Source organism: Astyanax mexicanus, chromosome 4 (assembly GCF_023375975.1).
Source record: "Astyanax mexicanus isolate ESR-SI-001 chromosome 4, AstMex3_surface, whole genome shotgun sequence".
Lineage (NCBI taxonomy): Eukaryota > Metazoa > Chordata > Actinopteri > Characiformes > Acestrorhamphidae > Astyanax > Astyanax mexicanus.
The window spans coordinates 31,225,001-31,249,095 of record NC_064411.1 but is presented as its reverse complement, the minus strand read 5'-3'; the positions used below and the strand labels follow the sequence as shown (position 1 = coordinate 31,249,095).

The window sequence follows — 24,095 nt, the reverse complement described above, 5'->3', positions numbered from 1 at the left end:
AGTCCAACCAGACCCACAGCACCATATCTAAACCCAACCTGAGCCCAACCAGACCCACAGCACCTTGTCCAGACCCAACCTGAGCTCCAACAGACCCACAGCACCATGTCTAAACCCAACCTGAGCCCAACCAGACCCACAGCACCATGTCCAGACCCATACTGAGCCCAACCAGACCCACAGCACCATGTCTAAACCCAACCTGAGCCCAACCAGACCCACAGCATCATGTCCAGACCCAACCTGAGCTCCAACAGTCAAAGTCAAAGTGGTTTTTATTGTCATTTCAGCTATATACAGAGTACACAGTGAAACGAAACAACGTTCCTCCAGGGATCATGGTGCACATAAACACAGTGTAGACAGAACAATAGTGCAACAGTACAAAAGTGCAGACAGACAATACAACACCATACAGACAAAGAATAATAAATAACAAGACCGTGTGCAAATTATGCAGTGTGCAAAAAGTGTGCAAAAAAGACCAGTGAGGTAGTAATTACCTCTATTACACAGTGTGCAATAGAGTCCAGTGAGGTAGTAGGGTTTTTAGTGCTTTCCATTTTCTGGGGTAAGAGTGTGTGTGCATGTACAGAAAAACCATCAGTTCAGTCTCTGCAGTTGAGGAGTCTGATGGCTTGGGGGTAGAGTCTGTTGCAGAATCTGGTCGTGCTGGACCGGATGCTGCGGTACCTCCTTCCCGAAGGCAGGAGGGAGAACAGTTTGTGTGAGGGATGGGTGGGGTCATTCACAATGCTGGTTGCTTTGCGGATGCTGCGGGTGGTGTAAATGTCCGTGATGGAGGGGAGAGAGACGCCGATGATCCTCTCAGCTGTCCTCACAATACGCTGGAGGGTCTTGCGGTCAGAGACGGTGCAGGTCCCAAACCAGGCAGTGATGCAGCTGCTCAGGATGCTCTCAATGGTCCCTCTATAGAAGAGTGTGAGGATGGGTGGAGGGAGACAGGCCTTTCTCAGCTTCCGGAGGAAGTAGAGACGCTGCCAACAGACCCACAGCACCATGTCTAAACCCAACCTGAGCCCAACCAGACCCACAGCACCATGTCCAGACCCACAGCACCTTGTCTAAACCCAACCTGAGCCCAACCAGACCCACAGCACCATGTCCAGACCCAACCAGACCCACAGCACCTTGTCCAGACCCAACCTGAGCTCCAACAGACCCACAGCACCATGTCTAAACCCAACCTGAGCCCAACCAGACCCACAGCACCATGTCCAGACCCAACCAGACCCACAGCACCTTGTCTAAACCCAACCTGAGCCCAACCAGACCCACGGCACCATGTTTAAACCCAACCTGAGCCAAACCAGACCCACAGCATCATGTCCAGACCCACCCAGACCCAAAGCACCTTGTCTCAACCCAACCTAAGCCCAACCAGACCCACAGCACCATTTCTAGACCCAGTCTAAGCCTCTCTTGACCCATAGAACCATGTTTAAACTGATACTGAGCCTAACCTGGTCCACACAGCACCCAGCTCCTCTTATTATATTATTAATTTATACTCTGTTTTATGTTGCTGTTTGTTGCTCACAGGCTGTTTCTGTAGTGTTGTTGTGTACAGTTCCTCTACTTATGTTCTATTTTAAAATGTATTTTATATAAAATGTAATTTAACATCATAATAATGTACAATCACATCGCCCACCTCGTGTGTGTGTTTGTGGTCTAAAGTTTTAAATAGTAATTTCAGTGGGCACCTTTTTAGCCTCACACTCACACACTCTGCTCTCGCTTCTGCCTCACTATTTCCTGTTTATCAGACTCAGGTACCACCTTCACTACAGAGTGGAAAATACACACACGCACACACTCACACATACACAAGGTGTGTATCTCTGACTGCACCACAAATAGTATCAGAGCAGAACACACTGAAAACAATAAGGGTTAAAATAAGGCAACGTTTTTTTTTTATTATTGTCAGTAAAGTTATTGGACCTGTATAGTTTAGAACCATGACAACTAAAAAATGTCGTCTGAAATGTGTTGTTGGTTCTTCCATAATACAGAGTACAGAATCCTTTTTAGTGATATAGGCTAATAAAGTCTTGTTGGATTGTAAGAAGTCAGAGAACCTTTTTATAAACAGTATAAAAGCCTTAAATGGTTGTTAGCTTGCTTTATGTATGAATTTTGCCAGTCAGGTCATAAGGAGCAGTAAAGCCACTGTGCTAAAGTGCAGCGTTACACAGGAGTTTCAGTTTAGTTTTCCAGCACCGGGGCTGAAGTAGTATTAGCATTAGCCACTAGCCGCTATTTCCTCGTTCAGACGGAGCATTATTGGCCCCTGCTGGAGCAGCATTAGCATTACCCGCTAACTGGGCTAACTCTTTTGCCGTTCAGAGGGTTGTATAAATCAGACTGTAGTCTGTGTGTTTACCATGTTAAAACAAGCTATGTGGGACGAATCTGTAGCTGATAACACCCTGTCTTACTGGAGCACTCATGGTTTCTCAGTGTAGCGCTGTCGGGTGGCATTAGCCGCTAACGGTTAGCCGCTAATGCTCTAGCCTTAATGCTGGTGAAATCTGGAAATCTAAGCTTACTGTAAATAAACAGAGGTGCTTTACTCACCAAAATAAACAGTTTTCAGGAGAGACCTGAGCCTTATGTATGAAAATAGACCAGAAAATAGACTTTTTTGATAGTGCGCAGTGTAAAAAAACACGGTTAAGATTGTGTTTCTGCCAGATTTCCTCTCTCTCATTCTCTCTTAGGATATGCACACACACACACACACACACACTTACATAGGTTGAACCACATGTCATTGAATTTCTACATCTCATTATACCTGCTTACAAAACAGAAGACAAGGTGTGGGTATAGTGGTCAGTGTTAAGGGTATATATGGTGAGTGTATATGGTGAGTGGGCCACGGATCACCTGTGCACCATAAAATACTGTCTAGTGTTCTGTAGGCCCTTTTTTAAGGGCAGGCAGTAGTCTGAAGTTTGCTATTTAAGTCATAAAGGTGTAAAAATAATCATTCAGTATAAGGATGAATAGTATAAGAGAGCTTAGTCATGTTTAAGCTGTAAAAATTAGATTTATATCAGCCAGGTCCAGCAAACTATTCGGCCCAAAGCGTGTTTAAACCCACCCTTCAGGAGCTTAAACTAACCCAACATCTAAGTGTACTTAGGTAAAACTTAATTATTAATTGTTTCTAATTTATGATATTTTAAAATGTTTATTATTATTATTAGTAGTATTGCGTTTGCAGTGTATTTGAAAACGCACCTCATCACCTTTGGATTTTCACCCATAACTATAGTTTTAAACAAGCTCAATTTGGCAGGTTTGTGGAAAACCACAAACCTGGCAACCCCTTACTAATAAATTGCAGCTCACCGCAATCAGAGGATGGTGGGCGAAACAACACCTCCACCTTCCTCCATCCAGATTACAAATAAAACATATCACATAAACCACTGAAGCCTGTACAGTCACAGGTGCCTGATGCAGCATTAGATTCATGAAATGTGAAAATGTTTTATATATATATATATATATATATATATATATATATATATATATATGTTAAACAGGAAGTAGTAAGTTGATGTTATGTGTATTAAATGTGTGTTTCTCAAAGATGTGGAGACTAGTGCTCAGTGCTGCTCTTTTCTTGTTGAAGTTACAGCTAAAAGTAGAACTAAAGCTCTGCCACTATGATCAGGAGATCGCCGGTTCGAATCCTGTTCATGTAGCTTGCCATCATCTACCGGAGCCCTGAGAGAGCACAATCTGTCTGGGTGGGTAGATGGCGATCTCTCCCCACATCACTCCAAAGGGTGATGTCGATCAGCACAAGGCGTCTGTGAGCTGATGTATCAGAACCGAGTCATTGCGCTTTCCTCCGTGCGTGCTGTGATGCTACTCCGGAATGCTGCATCAGCAGCGGTTTGGTAGTGGGACGGTGATTTAGTGGTTTAGGAAGACCAATCCTTGGACTTATTGTCGGACCCTACGCTGCTGCAGGGGGTTCTGGGTTTGTCCTGGACCTTGGCAATGCCCAGCCTCGTGTGGTAAAAGTATGAAGGCAGTTCTTGAAGGATTTATACCATAATTTATACCATTAATTGGCTCAACCCATCACACATTTTTTGTGGTGTCTTTAAATGTAACAATTTGGCATCCTTTCTTTCCTAAAATATTAGCCAGTCCATATCAGCAAAGATATTCTGTGTGATTTTTTTTCTCTCTCATTGAGATCTGATGTGTTTTCAAAGTGTTCCTTTAATTTCTGAGCAGTATACCGTCTACAGTATGTGAATACACATCATGGCAACTTTCATTTCATTCATCTTGTGGCTTCAAAGGTTTGAAATGTGTGTGAATGAGACTGTGCACTACTGGGTAGTGAGTGCTAGACTCTGTAGGCTGTACTGAGTGAGCTCTATGTGCTGTGATGATCCACCTACATCGGATAGGATGAGTAATATTCAGAATGAACAGATGCACTGTTAAGACGTGTAAACAGATAGAAAAGCAGATCTGAATAACAGGTGCTCATCTCGTAATTATATAATATGTTGTACGTAACTGCCTCCTGTTCAGTATATAATATTAGATATTGATATTTATTAGTAGATATTCAGATTTTAAACTGCTGTCCTTATCTACGTCCAGCACTGGAGCTTACTGCTGTCTGCTCTCAGCAGCTACTTTACTGTGGAGTGTGTATGTGTGTGTGTGTATAATGGGTGAAAACGTGTGTGTGTGTGTGTGTGTGTGTGTGTGTGTGTTTGCTTGTACAACAGTGTTGGCCGTCATCCCTGTATGTGTGTTTGTGTGTGTTTTATTGCAATGATAGTGCTAAGCTGTTATGTAATCCACTCAGCTTCATGCAGCCCAGAGCAGCTGCTCTGTTAAAGCAGCCATCTCTCTCTCTCTCTCTCTCTCTCTCTTTCTTTCTCTCTCTCGCTCTCTCTCTCTCTCACTCACACACACACTCGCACACAGTGATGCTGGCCACTCTGCACATGGTCTACACCACACTCAGCTCATACAAACCTGCTAGAATCTGCATTTATGTGAGTCTACATTTAAGTGTGTCCGACTATAGCTGTCAAGACCAGCTGTTAGCATTGTGGCTAACACCTCCAGTCCTTCTAAGCCCAGCTGCTCTGTATTTGTTAGCTTCATGGTTCGAATACGAAGGCTAAGGCTGGCTTTTAGCATTGCTGCTAAACCTCTCTATCAGTTTTGAGTCCAGCCAGAGACATTTTTTATTAATAAAAAGACCAACCACTGACTGAGTCATGACTGGAAGTCCTTGTAAAGCTCAACCCAGCATCCAATTAAGGATAAACTATCGTCCTTCAACAAAAAGAACCAATCAGTGTACTGCTAACTCTGTGAGTGGAGGTAAGTGGAGGTCAGTATACTTGTAGGGAAGCCGCCTCTCAGTGAGCAGGTCTGCACATGTGCAGTAGCCATAACAAGCTAAAAAATCATTAGGCCTTAATATGACTTGGTGTCACTTGGTGTCTCTTGGTGCCACTTGGTATCCTTTGCTGTCACTTGATGTCACTTGGTGTCACTTGATGTCACTTGGTGTCTCTCGGTGCCACTTAATTTCACTTCATGCCACTTGGTGCCACTTGTTGTCTCTTGACATCATTTGTTGTCACTTGATGTTACTTCATGTCACTTGGTTCCACTTGGAGTCATTTGGTGCCACTTGGTGTCACTTGATATGACTTGGTGTCACATGGTATCTCTTGTTGCCACTTAATTTTACTTCATGCCACTTGGGGCCTCTTGGTGCTCTTGGTGTCACTTGGTATCACTTGGTATGATTTGGTGACACTTGGTATGACTTGGTGACACTTGGTGTCACTTGATGTCACTTGGTATCCTTGGTGCCAAAGCATCTTTTAAGCGAGGTGAGAAGAAACCTCAGCATTACAAAGTGGTAAAGGCTTTAACCATCGCAGCATTGTGTGGAATGTGCTAAAGCCCGAAATGCTGGAATGGTTGTATGTAAATTATGCCACACAGAGTGTATAAATGTATATAGCAGATGAGTAGCAGTGCATATGATGACAGAGTGGCCGTGCCTAAAGTTCTGAGCAGAGAGATGAAGTCATGAGGAGTTAAACACTTTGAGGAGCACTCTGTGGTGTTTAGTGGGGACCTGCTGCAGTTACATGTCCATTACAGACGTTCCTGCTGACTTCTAGCCCTCAGACTCAGCTGCTGTACTTAAATGGCTCCTGTTCGTGGAAGTGCTTTAGCATAATGCTGTCTTTAGAGCGGCATTATCATTCAGAGATGTTCTTTAGCTAAAGCACTCCTGCGTAAGAGCTTCTGAACAAAATGAAGCGTTTAAATGTAGCAGACCTGAGCGATGAATCACTTCTACACTCAAACTGGGTTTGGATGTTTTTGAAAGTACAGCTTTTACTGTTGATTGGTAACAGTGATAATTTTGCTCCACAATTAGCAGAGCAATTACACTTTTTAATAAAAAGAGCAAATGATGATTGTGGTCAAAATTATTTAATCCACAAAAAGCACAGATTCATTGACCCAACATGACCTCCATTTAGGCAGGAACATTTTGTGATTTTACATCAGTGGCACCAGCAGTAGCAATTTTTTTGTAGTATCCACAAGAACCTCTTCTCCATTAACATACATACTTTTTTTTTCTTTTTAGGATTTTGTACATTTAAATTTAATATTAGTTTATGCATTATGTAACCATACACTTAAAACTGCAAGATTTCTGTTAGTTTTATTAGTGATTTGTAAGTTGTTAAAATGATAATCTAACCATTAAACGATGTGGAAGGCTTGTCTTGTATGATTGGAAAAAAATTACTCGGTGGCACTGCAAAGATTGCTGCCAGATGCTTATATATATACTTTTTCAAGCTGGATTACTTACTCACAGTTGATGGCAGGTCAAGGGAGCCTGTGCTGGTTATATAGGGTATCGTATTTTTTAGACTTTAAGGTGCAATTAAAATCCTTTAATTTTCCCCAAAAAAATATTAGTGCACCTTATGTATGCATTTTACCAGTCGGTTGTAAGAAGCAGTAAAGCCACTCAGCTGAAGTACAGCGTTAAACAGGAGTTTCTGTGAAGTTTCTCCAGCTGCAAGGCTGGAGCAGTGTTAGCATTAGCCGCTAACTGTGCTAAGTGCTAGCTCTATCGCTGTTCAAAAGTGAGTATTATGGTCCTGTAGCCTGCTGCTAACCCTGGCTAGCACTGCTGTAGCAGCATTAACTTTAGCCGCTAACCGCACTAAGTGCACCTTACAGTCTGTACAGTGTTTTCTTGATTGATTGATTTAATTTATTTAATGATTCAAAAAAGAAACATACACAGACAACAGACATTTCACACTTCAAATTATTGAGGATTAAAACACAATAAAGCGCTAAGGCTTCATTTCCATTGTGGTCCTCTACACAAAACACCCATATATCTTATGATATGTGCATTTAGTTGTCCGCAGTTTTGTTATCGGAAACAGTGAATAAACTGTCCAAAGGATTTTCCTAATTATCTGATACCCAATCCAACAAATTTAATCCAAAATCTGATGCTAATGTAGAATCGGTACATCCATACTGTAAATACATTACCTGGAAAACTGCAAGAGTAGTAATTGTAGTCCTAGTTTTCTGTACATACAGCTCTGAAAAAAATAAGAGAGCGCTTTAAATGATGAGTTTCTTTGATTTTACCAAATTGAAACCTCTGGAATATAATCAAGAAGAAGATTGATGATCACAAGCCATCAAACCAAACTGAACTGCTTGATTTTTTGCACCAGGGGTGAAGCAGCATAAAGTTATTCAAAAGCAGTGTGTAAGACTGGTGGAGGAGAACATGCCAAGATGCAAAAAAAAAATTGTGATTGAAACCAGGGTTATTCCATCAAAAACTGATTTCTGATCTCCTAAAACTTTATGAATATAAATGTGTTTTCTCTGCATTATTTGAGGTCTGAAAGCTCTGTGTCTTTGTTGTAATTTCAGCCATTTCTCATTTTCTGCAAATAAATGCTCTAAATTACAGTATTTCTATTTGGAATTTTTGAGAAATGTTGTCTTTTGTTTCTAGAATAAAACAACAATGTTCGTTTTACTCAAGTGTGAGTAAAAGGGAGTGAAGGATAGAGCTTGGATGTTTCCCTAGTTGTTCACTGCAGGCTTTGGGCTTTGAGATCAATGCACACAGACGCTCTGCTGTGAGCCGAGAGTGCTCTCCTCTCTCTTCTCTCTCACTGTTATGCAACGTCCGTGTCTCTCAAGTCTCCGCATGTTCCAGAGGAATGTTGTGTAATATGAGTGAGTGTGTGTGTGTGTGTGTGAGAGAGAGACAGAGAGAGAGAGAGATGTTGTAGATGAACGTAGAGAGACAGCGTGCTCTGTCTGGGAAATTATTTTTCCCCTGGCTGCTGTTTCTCTGGCTTTGTTGAACAGATTATGGGAATAAAGCAGCTTTAGCCTCCAGCAGCTTCCAGACCTGAGCATCTTCTGAGGAAAGATAATGTTTACCAGCTTCCAGAACATACAGAGAGAAAACACACTGTGTGTTTATTGTGTTTATTGTTCTAGGTGCTATTGTGTGTTATCTGCACTCTGTGTAGTTCTGTTTAATATTCTGCTGTTGTTGTAAAAAAAGACATGGCCTCAATATATATGGGGTTTAGCAGGGCCTTACATTTAGCCAGCTGTGCTGCTCTGTTCTCTCTTTCTGATCTGCTTTCTTATGGAGGTGATGGGATTAGGCTAAACACACACACACACACACACACTCACACAGAATAGTTTTACTGCTGCTGTAGTCTTTCATACTGTTACAGATTTTCAGAGTTTTAGGCCCCTGTAACTTCTGTGTCAATGCAATGTATTTGTTCCGGATGCAGTCATGTGTCATCTGTACAATATGCTGCTGTTGTGTGTGTGTGTGTGTGTGTGTGTGTGTTTGTGTGTGTGTGTGTATAAAACAGTGGCAAAATCATTTAACATCTTTTTTTTTTTTGTTCAGGAACGGCAATAAAACCTTTTGGCTAGTGTGTGATGATGTACATCACATGCAGTGGTTTTGTACTGTTCGTATTGATATTGGAGTTATATTGTTTCGATCAAAATTAAGAATTGCCCTGAGCAGACCTAGGCTGGTGAACTATTAATATTAATGAATATAGAATTATAGAATTAATAGTAAAAGTATTTACCATATATTACAGACAATAAGGTGCACCGTATTATAAGGCATATGATCAATGAATGTTTATTTTCTGGTCTATTTTCATACATAAGGCACACAGGGCGCTGGAAGTTACAGATTTCTCACTTAAAAACTGTTTGTTTTTGTTTATTTCCGTTTACATACAGTAAGCTTAGGTTTCCAGTATTTGAGTGGTTAAAAGCAGCGCTAGGCGTGGTTAGCAGCGCTTATCGCTAGTAAATGCTGCCTGAGGAACCCTGAGTGCTCTGGTTAGCAGTTCATCTCAAGCAGCTTCTTGTTTTAACACTGTAAACACGCAGACTACAGTCCGATATACTCACCTCCTAACAGCGAAAGAGCTAGCACTGCGATTAGCAGCTAATGCTAATACTGCTGCCTCCAGCCTTGGTGTTGAAGAAACTTTACTGAAAACTCCCTCTTATAACGCTGCACTTCAGTGAAGTGGCTTTAGTGCTCTTTACAATCTGACTGGCGAAATTTATACATCAGGCGCACCGGATTATAAGGTGAACTGACGATTAGGAGAATTTAGATATTTGACCATATTTTGATTAAAAGTGTATTTAGTAAAGTCAAAAGAATATAAATATAATAGAATTTCTTAAATGTTCTTGGTTTACAAGTGTAAGTCTACAAACTGATTTAATGACTTTTATTATGACACGAAGCTCTTAGTTATTTAGCTGCAATGGTTAACGGCTAACCGGCGACGTTAACTGTGTGCACGATTTTTGGGAAAATTCTAGTGCGAAAAATGCAGTAATTTCCAGTGTTAGCCTTATATTCCACAGTTCCACAGCCTTATATATATTTCAACATATCACCGTTTAGCCAAAAAAATCAAGAGGATATTTTTGGTCCTTATTGCCCAGTGCTAATGGGTTTGCTTATCAATGGATATGGATTTGGTTTTGTATTGTTCCTCGAGCCTTATACAAGTGTTATCGCACTCCTGGCTGTGTATATCTTGTTTTTAAACAATGACTCCGTGTGGAACTGGCTGTGGCCCTTTCTGACGAAATTCACAGAAACAAATAAAAATCTGAATGACTCACCCTCCACCCCCCAGCCAGCGTGCCAACACTTATTCCTCTAGCTACCCGCTGTTTGAGATGATATCATTTCAGTGTATTTGACCCCCAGGACCTGCTGGATGTGCAGATTCTGTTATTGTGTATGAATCTCTCAGCCATGGCTGAACTCATTTGTTCTCAGCTACCTGTGAAATTCGGAAAGCCCTTTTGGATTCCTCATTTCTGCGTTCAGCTGGGGCCGGGGTCATCCGTTCTGGGAGCTGAGCTGTGAAATTGTTTAGCTGGATGTTTTTGCAGTCGAGCGGTTGAAAGCAGGCGGGCTGAGATTACGCACGCTTGTTAAAAAAAAAACAGCAGAGCAAATAAAATATTCCAAATAAGATTCAGATATTCAGCAGAGAGGAGCTCCATGACTTTAATTTGTTTCCTAGAATACATTTTATTATTTTATTTATTAATTGTTGGTAGTATGTTGTCTGCAAATTAAAATTCATAATATCATCTCCGTAAACTCTCTCAGGATGTCAGATATTTAAGCAACCTCAGTAACTTGAGACGCTGACACTTACATGACAAAAGTTTACATGCACTTAAACTTTAGTTCATTAACGCATTAATGCAGTTTTTTGATTATTCGTGTATTCATATACAGTACAGGCCAAAAGTTTGGACACGACCTTCTCTTTTTCAATGTGTTTTCTTTATTTTCATGACTATTTACACTCTGTAGATTCTCACTGAAGCATCAATACTATGAATGAACACATGTGGAGTTTTATGTACTTAAAAAAAATGAGCTGACCTCCACAGTCACCGGACCTGAACCCAATCCAGATGGTTTGGGGAGAGCTGGAGCACAGAGTGAAGAAGGCAAAGGGGCAACAAGGGCTAAACACCTCTGGGAACTCCTTCCTTCAAGACTGTTGGAAAACCATTTCAGGTGACCACCTCTTGAAGCTCATTGAGAGTATGATGCCAAGAGTGTGCAAAGCAGTAATCAGAGCAAAGGGTGGCTATTTTGAAGAAACTAGAATATAATATATATTTATAGTTATTTCACCTTTTTTTGTTAAGTACATACAACTCCACATGTGTTCATTTATCGTTTTGATGCCTTAAGTAAAAAAATTGAAAAAGAGAAGGTGTGTCCAAACTTTTGGCCTGTACTGTTAACAGCATACTCAGAATTCTTAGATCAGAGTTAAGAAAATCTGATGAAGAGAGCTGGATTTTAGCTCAGTAATAGTATTTTTTAGTGCATGTAAACTCTTAAATTAAGTATTCTGGGATGTCTCAGTCTGTGCATGAGTGAAAACAGACCCTGTTAGCGGAAATTGAACATTGAACACTGTTAAACACAGCACCTGGGAGATGAAGGCAGAACAGGATTTAGATGATGCATGATCAAATTGCATCTCCATCACATGTCTACATCATGTCTTATTCTGTTAGATTATTGGCTGGTTGCAAAGCAAAAATCTGATTATGGCCGGACTCATGTAAACTAAAAGATTTTACCATTATCTGATTACTCAACTTCATGTCAACACATTGATTAGATTACTGGCAAACTCTGATGCTGTGAAGTAATGAAGTAACGTTCTGCATTAACATTATATACTGCATATTGTATAGTTGTTTGCTTGGTGTTGCTCATCTGAACTTTGTGTACCACATTTTTCATTATATTACATTACATTTGGCAGACGCTTTTGTCCAAAGCGACTTACAATAGTCAAGTACAAAAGTAATAGAAGTTAAAGGTAAAAACATCTTTAGACAGGGCCTAAAGGAGGTCAAAGGGAAATAATAGGATAGAGGAGTAGATGAGGGGAAGAAGGAAATGAGGTTAGAAGTAGTTAGTGTGTTAGAGGTGTTAGGAGAGTAAGTGCTCTTTGAAGAGCTCTGTCTTCAGGAGTTTATTAAAGATAGTGAGAGATTCTCCTGATCTGATAGTGGAAGGTAGTTAGTTAGAGGTGTTAGGAGAGTAAGTGCTCATTGAAGAGCTCTGTCTTCGGGAGTTTATTAAAGATAGCGATAGATTAAAGATAGAACAGATGAGAACAGTCTGGATTGCTTTGTGTAAATGTTTGGTAAAGTGAGGCGACGTTCATTGGAGGAGCGCAGCGGCCGGGGGTAGCGTAAGCCTTCAGGAGTGAGTGCAGGTAGAAAGGAGCCTGTTCTGTCATCACCTTGTAGGCGACTGTAAGCACTTTGAATTTGATGCGAGCAGCAACTGGTAGCCAATGGAGCTCAATGAGCAGCGGGGTGACATGTGCCCGTCTTGACTGGTTGAAGACCAGACGTGCTGCTGCATTCTGGATCATTTGGAGTGGTTTTGCTACACAGGCCGGGAGGTCAGTTAGCAGGGCATTGCAGTAGTCAAGGCGTGAGATGACCACTGCTTGCACCAGGAGTTGGGTGGCCTGATGTTGTACAGTGCAAAGCGGCAGGATTGAGCAACATGGTGCATGAAGGAGAGCACTTTACTACACCCAAATAAACAGTTTTCAGTAGAGAAATCTGTGTAGATTTACATCCAGCGCTCTTTTGAATGTTTTTTTGTTTATTTTTTTAAGTTTACTTAAGTTTACTTAAGTTTTTTTGTTTACTTAGCTTAGCTTTACAGCACTCGCCATCTAGCAGCCAGACCTGCTGAATTAGAAGGAAAAGAAGTGGACACCCCTGTTCCTTACTACCGTCATAAAATGCGCCTTATAATCCAGTGTGCCTAATGTATAAAAACAGACCCAAAAATAGACGTTCATTGATAGTTTTTTGCTATGCTTTGCACTACTGTCCTAGAGGGCCTTTATTTTGCTCCACTGTAAACTTGTACAGTAATGACTAGGGGTGTGACGAGACACTAATATCACGAGACGAGACGAGACACGATACTGGGTTCACGAGAACAAGACGAGATTTAAAAATTAAATTTTAAAGAACACGTCAAAAATGAAAAATGGCTTGAAAACTAGAGTTTTTTCACTACTGTGTTGCTAGATTCCTCTTAAAAAGTCCATGTTTTTTTCCCGCAAGACAGTTTTAAGCTTGACGAGAAATATCACGTTTTAATCCTGTGAGATCTTGTGCCACGAGATCCCATCAAACCCCTAATAATGAACAAAAATACTAGTGCATCTCAAAAAATTAGAATACACACAGAGTGATCTATTTTAAGCGTTTATTTCTCTTATTGTTGATGATTGTGGCTTAAACCCTAAAATCAGTGCCTCAGAAAATTTGAATATTATATAAGATATGTGGGCAGTGTGCCAAATCTTGCTGGAAAATGAAATCCGCGTCTCTATAAAAGTTGTCAGCAGAGGGAAGCATGACTTTGGACTTGATAATAAAACACAGTGGACCAACACCAGCAGATGACATGTCTCAATGTGTTAAACTGTTATATTGAATAAAGCTTTAATATTTATTTTTCACAGTAGTGTATTGTCAAAATGAATAATACATATACTTCTCAGTATTTGTTAAAAATATATCTCCAAGAAAATCATAAATACTCTACAATATGTGATATAATTTTTGGGCCATATCCCCCACATCCCTAGTATTAACATCTTTTTCTGAATCGGGGTAGCATGTTGTGTGTGTGTGTGTTTATATATAGATTTATAGATCAGCTTGAAATTGTTTGGAAGTTGATTGTTAAGTTGATAAAGCCACCATTCAGACAAGCCTTCTTTACAATCTTTCATTCAATTTTCTCCTCCAATGGCTGCAGTGCCATTGGCTGTAAACACTTTTAGACAGCTTTAGTATTTTCTCTGTGCTTAGTGTGATAGAAATACACAATTATTGAGTTTGAGATTTCCTCAGTTTTAACTCTCTTATCATTGGCATTATTTTATTAAAATACAATTGTTTCTTATGTTGTTGCAGAGGTGCTAATCATTTTGTCCAGCCCGTTTCTGGAAGTGTTTGTGGAATTATATCAGATTTTGCTTTTTTATTTCTCAAAACAAACCTGTGAATACCATAGCAATAGTGGTGCATTTTGAAAGTAGTGCAGCAGAGGCAGTATTTTAGTCTTGTCTGTATCTTGGTTAAAGCTACAGTCAAGTCTTTTGAACTTGACCACTACCACAGACTCTATGAGCTTCCTTATTATCATAAATGGAGTTTGAGAGCTTTTCTGAAGCTCCGTGGGAATGAGCGCTGTAGCTGCAGATTCTTGCTTTGACCTCAGTCTCTCAGAACATTTAAAGTCTTTGCAGTCTCCTGCTCTCCCTGCTTTCCCTGCGCTGTATTGTCTCTTATCACACGGCTCTGATAGCGTGTCTGTTATCTGCAGCACTCCCACTCTTTCTCACAGCGAGTCCATTCTACAGCTTTCATCTTCCACAGCTACGTTACAGATTCAATCAACTTTTTGCATTTATTATCTTTTTTCTATGAATATGGTTGACATTTATTGTTTAGTGGTGTCATATTTCAAGTGATGCTGCTGGAGAGACGTTATGGACTATATCACAATATTTTGTTTTGCAATATTGTATCGATTTTCAAACACAGTATTGATGCCCCCCCCCCCCCCCCCAATTTATGTGGACAATTGTCCCACCCATTCAGCTGTATATCCCCCATCACTAGTGATGCCACAACACAAGACTAGTAAGACTAAGTAAGTAAGACTTGCACGTGCCTTCTCCGATACATGTGAAGTAAGGCTCTGCCTCTTTTTATACTGCTGCTTAATGATCACAGCACACTTGAAGGAAATTGCAGCCACTCAGTTCTGATACATCAGCTCACAGATGCCTTGTGCTGATGCACATCACCCACCAGTGGCTTAGTGGTTAGCACTGGGGTCTTGGGGTCTTAAAGTCCCTATTTGGGTGGAGTTTCCATGTTCTCCCCATGTCTGCGTGTGTTTCCTCTGGGGACTCCGGTTTTCTCCCACAGTCAAAAAAAAAGAAAAAAATGAGATCAGGTAAATTTGGATATTCTAAATTGCGTTGTGATTGATTAAAGTTTACGTTAGCATGTGTAGCATGATTGCATTAGCCAGCATAGTCCAGATCACTTCAGCTAACCTTGCTAAAATCTCCTAAAATCTACCTCCTTCAGCAACCCTCTGCCTTGTTATCCCATCTGCACACAGATCACTGATATGAATGTGAACACTCAATATTTTTTTAATTATTTTAAACACCAGTCTCTAGTCAGCTAACCTAGTGGTTGTAATAATTACCTAACTAAATTAGCTAGCCAGTTAGCTTACCTGTTCAGGAGAAAAGTAGCAGTTCGGCATCAGTCTTGTAGTCTTTTTAAGGTCGAAGTCTTCTCCACATTTCAACTCACCGTCAATATTCACTCTTGTTTTATTCCTTCTTTGGTCACTGAGATTTTTTTTAAACATTCTGATGTTTTTGTAGGCTGTGTAGCAGTTAAGTTTAGCTTAACTAGTCCGCTTGCTAGCTTCCATGCTGCAGCACCATTCGCTTGCTGTTGTGTACATACTGGCCACCTCGGGGTGAAGTTTACATTGTGGAAGGAGCAGCAGGTGGAGACAGAGGCCAAAACAAGCACAGAAACCCTAAATATCTGATGATACATCCTGATAATTTTATAATTAACTACTAAAAATAAAATACCTATTGGTCCTTTCATTGATCATTGTAAGTACGTAAATATGCAATATGGTCATAAAAGAATTTCCCTCTGGGATCAATCTAGAATTTTCCTCTGGGATCAATAAAGTACCTATCTATCTATGAAAATGAAAATGACCGTTTTGCCTGCAGTAGAAAAAGCAGCCAATTTTCGAAAGTAGCATTTAAATTGAGTCAGAAAACGGGAAGAAAATGTAAATGCAGATAAAGCCTTATTGTAGAAGACAGCAGGTAAATCATACACTACACTATGAATGGTTTGTAACATAGTGCCTCACAGCATGCCCACCATGCTGACAGATTTACAGAATGTAGATGTTTAATCAATGTATAGTTCAATTACATTGCAAATTTAATCAAGAACTCATCACAGCAGCTTTATTGTTATACAGGGAAAACAAGACCATGTACGCTCATGATTTAGTGACTTGTCTTTTCTGCTTAAACCTAGCAATGCTTTCTAGAGTGGCTGTATTTCATTCCTCATAAACCTGCACTAAACAAGAGTGACAAAGTTGACTTTCCCTCTAGTCCTATACCACAGAGTAAAACATTAAACCCTGCATCCGGCCTAGACCCACATACACATTAAACTAGAGAATACAACCATGTACAAAGTCTCACACACTGAAAAAAAAAAGGATCTGCAACACTGTTTAACTGCACTGTTTAGCAGTATTCGAAGTACAGGATCTTATTTTTATGTTTTACAAAACCTCATCTAAACTATAGTTGGGTCTAGAAGGAAGTGTTGGATTGCAGTGCTATTCTAAAGGAGGTTAAGGAGTTACTAGGAACAGGGAATTATCAATAAATTAGACTGATATGGGCAATATTTATTAAACTACACATACAGAAATACTCTGGAGTTGTAGAGGTTCCTAATAGTTTCCTGCAATAATCCACCTTATGCAGCTTGAATATTCATGCAGTTCCTGCAGATTTTGCAGTAAGGTAGATTGGCCATTTTGTACGATACCACAATATCACTTTTCGTCTTCATTGCTGGAACTTGGATGGCGAAACGTTATGTAAATGAGGTCCTGTAACCAGTGGAAATTCCTTTTCTGGAAGAGCAGTGACTCGGTTAAAATACATCAGCTCACAGACGCTCAGTGCTGATTGACATCACCCTTTGGAGTGATGTGGGGAGAGAGCACCATCTACCCACCCTGAGAGAGCAAGGCCAATTGTGCTCTCTCAGGGCTCCAGTAGCCGATGACGAACTACAAGAACAGGATTCGAACCAGCGATCTGAAGCCACCTGAAAGTCCAGACCACTGTTTAAACCAAGGTTTATGTGTTTGTTATATTGTGTATGCGAGCAAACGAGTGACAACACGAGTGAGCGAGAGACAGCTCAAGAGAGCGAGAGACAGCGTAAGAGAGGGCGAGACATGCCTGAGAGAAAAAGACAGAGCAAGAGACAGTGAGAGAGAGGAAGAGAAAGACCAAGAGAGAGAGAGACAGTGTGAGTAAATGAGAAACAGTGTGAGCAGTACACAGCAGAATGAGTGTAACTGTGTCCCTCAGATTCCTTTTATTCCTCTTTAGAGATAAGGGTTAATCTACAGTTACAGTAGATACAGGAGGGAGATTTTGGCACAACACTGGTTCTTTTTCTTCTTCTATTGTTTGTCTGTGGTTCAGTAGATCCGGACTGAGACCACCTCTTTTGGTTAGACCAGGTTTTGTTCCTTTAATCCGGATGGTGGTTCACAGCTCCTTTCACACCTGCTCTTTTGGTTTGTTGGAAATGAGGTAGTTGTGCAAGAATGCTTAGATTTTGTAGATGTAAATAATGAATCAGTATTATTTAATATTTTGTAATGAGTAATCCTGGGATGGGGGCATTGTGAAAGAATGTGTGTGTGTGTGTCTCTACACACCCAGGTGTGTTTGTTAAAGGATGTGGTGGAGATCAGTCAGTCGGCTGCACACGCATTCCACCGCCTGCAGCTCTGAACAGTCTGATTAAATGTCAAGCAAATTCCATCTGATTTGGTGCAGAGAGAGAGAGATAGAGACAGCTGTACACAAACTCAATTTCGAATTACTTTGATCTTGTGTAAAAGTAATTCCCAAAGTCACTGTATTATCTCCTGTAAAGTTGCTGTTTGGCCTTTTAAGTGTAAAAGAAGACAATAACAAAAGAAGACAATAAAATAAGACACCAACTAATCAATGCATGGGGGTACCGCAATGAGCGAAAAGATGCTTGATTTGTTGTGAGGTGTTGCTCGTACAGAAGGCCTGGTGTAATAGAGTGGTGTGCAGTTTCATACGTTGCTAAATCACTTTTGGTCTTCATTACCGGCACTTCCACAGCCCAGTGTTACGTTAATGATGTTCTGCAACCAGTGGACACACCTGTTCTAAACTCACATTTCAGTGTGCTTTTCCAGCACATTCTACAATTTATTAAGTGAAAGAATAGCTTAAACTAGATTGCAGTGCTGACTTATGGGTGGTTGCTATGGTGTCTGTGGTGGAGGCTCTAGTGTTGCTAAGTGGTTGCTGGGTGTTGCTAAGGTATTACAAGGGTATCCGTATTGGTTGCTATTGTGTTGCTAGGTGGCTGCTAAGGTGCTGCTGTGGTTGCTATGGTATCTGTGCTCCTTTTTGCACAGACTGTATAGATAATTGTGGTACCCAAATTTGACAAAGCATTAGCAAAAGCAATAGCTGGTTTATCCAGCAGCTTCTCCATACTCACACAGTACTGGAGAGCCATGCAGAGAAGGGGTTCCACATATTCATATGCATATTCATTTGGTGTGTGGGAACCCCTATTCATTCCTTTTGGGAAAATTTATATGATTGATGAAAAGCGCACATTTTATTAGTTAGTACAGCATATTTTTCGAAAGTATGCAATGAGTTCTAAATGTATGGCTAATTCCATATCTCAGAAATCGTGACATGGACATGCACTTTTGCTCCCCATTCACTCTTAATGGGCAAAAAATATTGACATTTTTTTTTTACAAAGAAAACATCATTCCAATCAAAAGGCTGTATACAAGGTGCATCATGATCAGTAATGCTGGGCTTGTAGAGCTGGAAAGGAGTTGATATCTTGAAAATTGTGACAAAAAACAGGTGGAATAATAAGAAAAATCGGACTTAAAAAGAACAGTACTATAATTGCATACTGCATTCACACTAGCTAACGTCACAAGCTGTAAATGACTACAGCCTGTAAATTGGTCATATTACAGTTACAGTAATTGGCTAATCTAAAAAAAATATTATTTTAGTCAATGAAAGAAAAAACAATCATTCTGTGCACACAGAAGCAGAGCAGAGCAGTGTTTCACCACAGGTGTGTGTGTGTGTGTGTGTGTTTGTGCTATTATTCTTGAAGTTTCTTCCACTTCCTCTCCCTGTGCTACACACACACACACACACACACACACACACACACACAGATCATGTTCCTGCACATACTTTCGCTTTGCTTTCAGTTGATTGCTGTGTTTTATAGCTGATTTCTGTGTGTATGTTTGTGTGTGTTTCTGCAGTTGCTGTTGGCAGCATGGGACAGCACCTGGGGAAACGGGAGCCTTTACCTGAGACCAAGGTACAACCAAATACACACCCATTAATACAATTTATATAAAAGATGCACAAAGATTTAATGTCAACATTTCTGCACAAAATGAAACGTTTTGCTAAATGTCGAATACCAAACTTTTTTATTGAAACTTTTATTAAATTTGCCTCCTTTTTTTTTTTTTTTACCATTGAATCAATTAAATAGTGCGTTTAAATATTGTTTTTCCGGACTATAAGTCACACAGGATTATAAGGCGCACTATTAATAAACGTCTATTTTCTGGTCTATTTTTATACACAAGGCGCACTGGATTATATAGTGCATTTTATGCGACCCTAGTAACTAGTAAGGTTGTCGCCATGTTTTCCTTCTAAATTCAGCACTGTAAAGCTAAGCTAACTTGAGTAAACAAAAAAAAAACATTTTTAGACAAGTCAGACAAGCACTGGATGTTGATCTACAAAGATTTCTCTCCTGAAAACTGTTTATTTGGGTGAGTAAAGTGCTTCTGTTTATTTACAGCTAGCTTAGATTTCCACTAAAGCTGGAGTATTAGCATTAGCATTAGCGCTAGCCACCCGACAGCGCTACACTGAGGAACTCTAAGTGTTCCGGTAAGACAGGGCGATATTATCTAATGGTTTGTCCCAAACACACAAACTACAGGCCAATAATACTCCCCTCTGAACTGTGAAAAAGCTAGCACTGTGGTTAGCGTCTAATGCTAATACTGCTCCAGCAGTGCTAGCGAGGGTTAGCTACAGGCTACAGGGTCATAATACTCATTTCTGAACGGCAAAAGAACCAGAGCTTAGCGTGGTTAGTGTCTAATGCTAATACTGCTGCTGAAGAAACTTCACTGTAACTCCTGTATAATGCTGCACTTCAGCAGAGTAGCTTTACTGCTCCTTAATACCTGACTGGTAGAATTCATATATAAGGCGCACTGATGATTTTTGGGTACATTTAAGGATTTTAAGTGCGTCTTATAGTTAAAAAAATACGGTAGCTACCTAGCTAGCTATCTCAGCCGTGCTACACTTGTTATTAATTTTCAATTTAGTCATTTTAGTCAGAGCTTCTCCAGCCACAGAAACACAGTCAGTCTTTTGGTTAACCAGCTAATCTTTGGTTAGCTAGCTAATCTTAGAGCTTAGATTGTGCCCAAGAAAACCAGTTTGATTTTTTTTTGTGAGTAGGGCGTTAAAATTTACCTTTTAAACTACGATTCTGAGTTGTTTGAATGAGCAAAATATGTTCAGAATTAGGTTATTAAAACATTTTAACTTGTGTAACTTTTTTTTCCTGATTCGTTACTTTTGTACTTTGCTACACGCCATAGCTTTATATATAGTAAAAAATAGCATTAATAAGCATAGGCCTAAATCACAGATCATTTTCTTGAGCCCGACCCGACAGAGCCTGAGGAAAGTGGTAGGATATCTTTTCTAGCTTGCCCTGTAAGGTTTGTATCTTCCCCCTGGAAAACAGCCAGTTTGTGAAGAGATAGTACACTTAAATCAAGTGTGAGAAGTGATAGTGAATGTTTTGTTTTATTAATTCTAATATAAACTGAGCCTGGAGTTTGTCAACTCTCCCAGCTGCCTCTCTCTCTCTCTCTCTCTCTCTCTCTCTCCTTCCTCTAAGGAGTGTGAGCCTGCTGCTGCTTAGAAAAAAAGGTTCTTTCTTTAGGAAACTTTACGCAGTATTACTTCAAATAAATGAGTCATTGTTCAGTTTAATTTATTAATTTTTTTTTATTATTTAGCTTGCCAAATAAGCAGTGCATTCATATTTTAGATAGAGTTGGTGTTGGATAACTTGCAATAGAACATCCAGTGTATTGCGCCATAGACATTCTTAGCATACTCCCAAAAGACTATCCACAGACTGTTTTAACCTATAGAGCCTCAAGCCTACCTTTAGGGCATGTTGCTGCCGTCTTTTAGAGGCATTCTAGCCTGTTTTTCTGCACTTCTGATTTCCAGCTGACTCTATTAGACTTTTAAGGTCAGGACTTTGACTAGGCCATTCCAAAACATTACAGTTATTCTTCCTTAACCATTTTCTTGGTAGAACAATTTGTTTGTTTAGGGTCATTGTCTTGCTGTGTGGCCCATTTCTCTTGAAATTCAGCACAGTCACATTTTCTTTGAGCATTTCTTGGTTTTCGTTGTGATTGAAATTTATACAGATTAAACAAACAAGTCCTGGACGGGATTAGTTTCTCATGGGGTGCTGGTGTAATTTTCTCTGTTATGTTATCTCTGTGATTTTATTCCCATCCGGAACGACCATGTATGTGTTTTTCTTAGACGTCTTCTGAGAAAATTACAGGCAGATTTATCTACTTTTTTTTTTTACTGAACTCTGTGGTTCCCGGTAATTTTAGTCCTGTTTGGATGTACATCTCTGCGTTTCGTCACCTCGAGTTTAATAAAATAGCAATTTTTCCACAGCTACACACCGTGATTAAACTTTGGACGCGTGTCCACGGAAATCAGCGGATAAACACAATAACGAGTGGAAATGGAGGAGCTACTGAACGCGATATCATGTGCCCAAAAAAGCCAAAAAACTCACTGGTCCTCCTGTTTTTTCTATTGCAGTCCGGATGCAAGAGTTTTATCACAGGGTAGAAGTGGGAAATATTTTTTACAGTGGTCTCCCTGAGAAACTAATCCCGTCCGGATAGGGCTTAATTTAACTAAGCTAAATTAACTAGCATATTTTACGGCTTATAAGGCACACCATATCATAAGGCTCACTATGAATAAATGTCTATTTTCTGGTCTATTCTCATATTTAAAGCGCACCGGATTATGAGGCACATTTTAAGTGACAATAGTAAGGAACAATGTTTTTCCTAATTTTTAGGTATAAAGCTAAGTTAAGTAAACAAAATTGTAATTCTTAACAAAAAAAAAGCGCTGGATGTCAGTCTACACAGATTTCGCTCCTGACAATTGTTTATCTAAACAGTAAGCTTAGATTACCAGTATTTTAGCTTTGTTAGCAGAAGTACTAGCCGCAGTTAGCAGTGCTCAGCGCTAGTAAATGCGCCCGATAGCGCTACACTGAGAAACCCTAAATGTTCTGGTAACTCAGGGTGCTTTCAGCCAGAGGTTTGTCCCACGTAGCTTGTTGTAACATGGTAAACATTCAGACTACAGTCCAATATACTCACCTCTGAATGGCAAAAGAGCTAGCGTTGTGTTTATCGGCTAATACTAATGCTGCTCCAGCCTCAGTGCTGGAGAAATTTTACTGAAACTCCTTTATAATGCTGGACTTCAGCAAAGTGGCTTTACTGCTCCTTACAACCTGACTAGATAAATTCATACATAAGATAGATAGAACGGATTATAAGGCGCACTGACGATTTTTGTGAAAATTTAAGGATTTTAAGTGCACCTTTGGTGAGAAAAATATGGTGCCTAAATACTGTACAGCTTGTATCTTTCGGCTGGAAAACAGACAGTTTACAAATGTTTCCTAAACATTTAACATGTTTAATTTTCCAGCAGACATACAATACCTCAATACAGAAACCCCAGCAGTGCTGTTTTAGTAATATATTTAGCACAGCAGTGCTATCTAATCATATATTTACTTCAGCAATACCTAGCTCAGCAGTGCTATTCTTGTCATGGTCACACGTAGCTAATGTGAAATTTACACAAAGAAATGCAGTCAGTCTTTTGGTAAACTGTTCGTGGATTTCCAGGTGACTCTGTTAGATTAAGGTCATTACTTTGACTAGGCTATTGCAAAACATTACAGTTTTCTTCCTTAACCCTTAACCATTTTTAATTTTGGTAGAAAAACTTGTTTGTTTCAGGTCATTGTCTTGCTGCGTGGCCCATTTTCTCTGAAGTCTTAGCTTAGACACATTTTCGTTAATCAAGTTTTTGGTCTTAGTTTATTGTGTTTTACAGATTCTGCTGGATGTAGTGTTTTCCTTTTTTTTTAAACATAATGTTTACCTAAAAGATCTTTTTACCTTTTTACACCTGAAAGGACAGATGAAAATTATTAGTCCAGTTAGTTTTAGTTTCACACTGCAGTTTAGTGACTAAGCGCACTGAAGGACTTGCGTAGGCTGCATCTTGATTGCTTTGTAGAGGTGTGTATTTGTGTGTGTTGTCAGTTCAGTGAGTTGCTTTTCCAGGTGTTGTGCTGAATTCTAGCCCCCTGCCAGAACCTGTCTCTTCAAGTACAGGCACATCACGCAACAGAATGAGTGGATATGATGTGCTGCTGGCTCTCAGTGTGTTCAGTCTGCTGCTGGCCGCTCTGTGAGGAGGTTAGTTAGCTCTGTAATGGAGTGATGAATGTGTTCCTGGCTGCAGGTCGTTTCACAGAGGTTGCTGAGGACTTTGGCGATTGGGTCAATTAGAGGTTAAGCAGTAGATTAATCACACACACGCTCAGGGACCAGCTTTCCAGTTCCTCTGAGATCTGAGCTGATCTCCTGGTGGCAGAGTTTCTCCTTTATTCTCCACAGCCACGAAGATAAAGAACAGAGATGGAGGGAAATCGTATTTCAGCACAAGACAGCAGAGCTTAACACTGTAGAGAGAGAGAGAGAAAGAGAGAGAGAGAGAGAGAGAGAGAGG

At 40.0% G+C, this 24,095-nt stretch overlaps 1 protein-coding gene across 1 annotated transcript in view; it reads left to right on the top strand.

The window, feature by feature from the left end:
• Positions 1 to 24,095, top strand: part of LOC125801092 (myelin basic protein-like) — a 66,955-nt gene that overhangs the window by 7,358 nt on the left and 35,502 nt on the right. The window contains exon 2 of the mRNA XM_049476870.1: positions 19,442 to 19,500. Coding sequence (XP_049332827.1) covers positions 19,456 to 19,500 — 45 coding nt within the window. The 5' untranslated portion in view covers positions 19,442 to 19,455. The remainder of the gene's footprint in view (positions 1 to 19,441; positions 19,501 to 24,095) is intronic.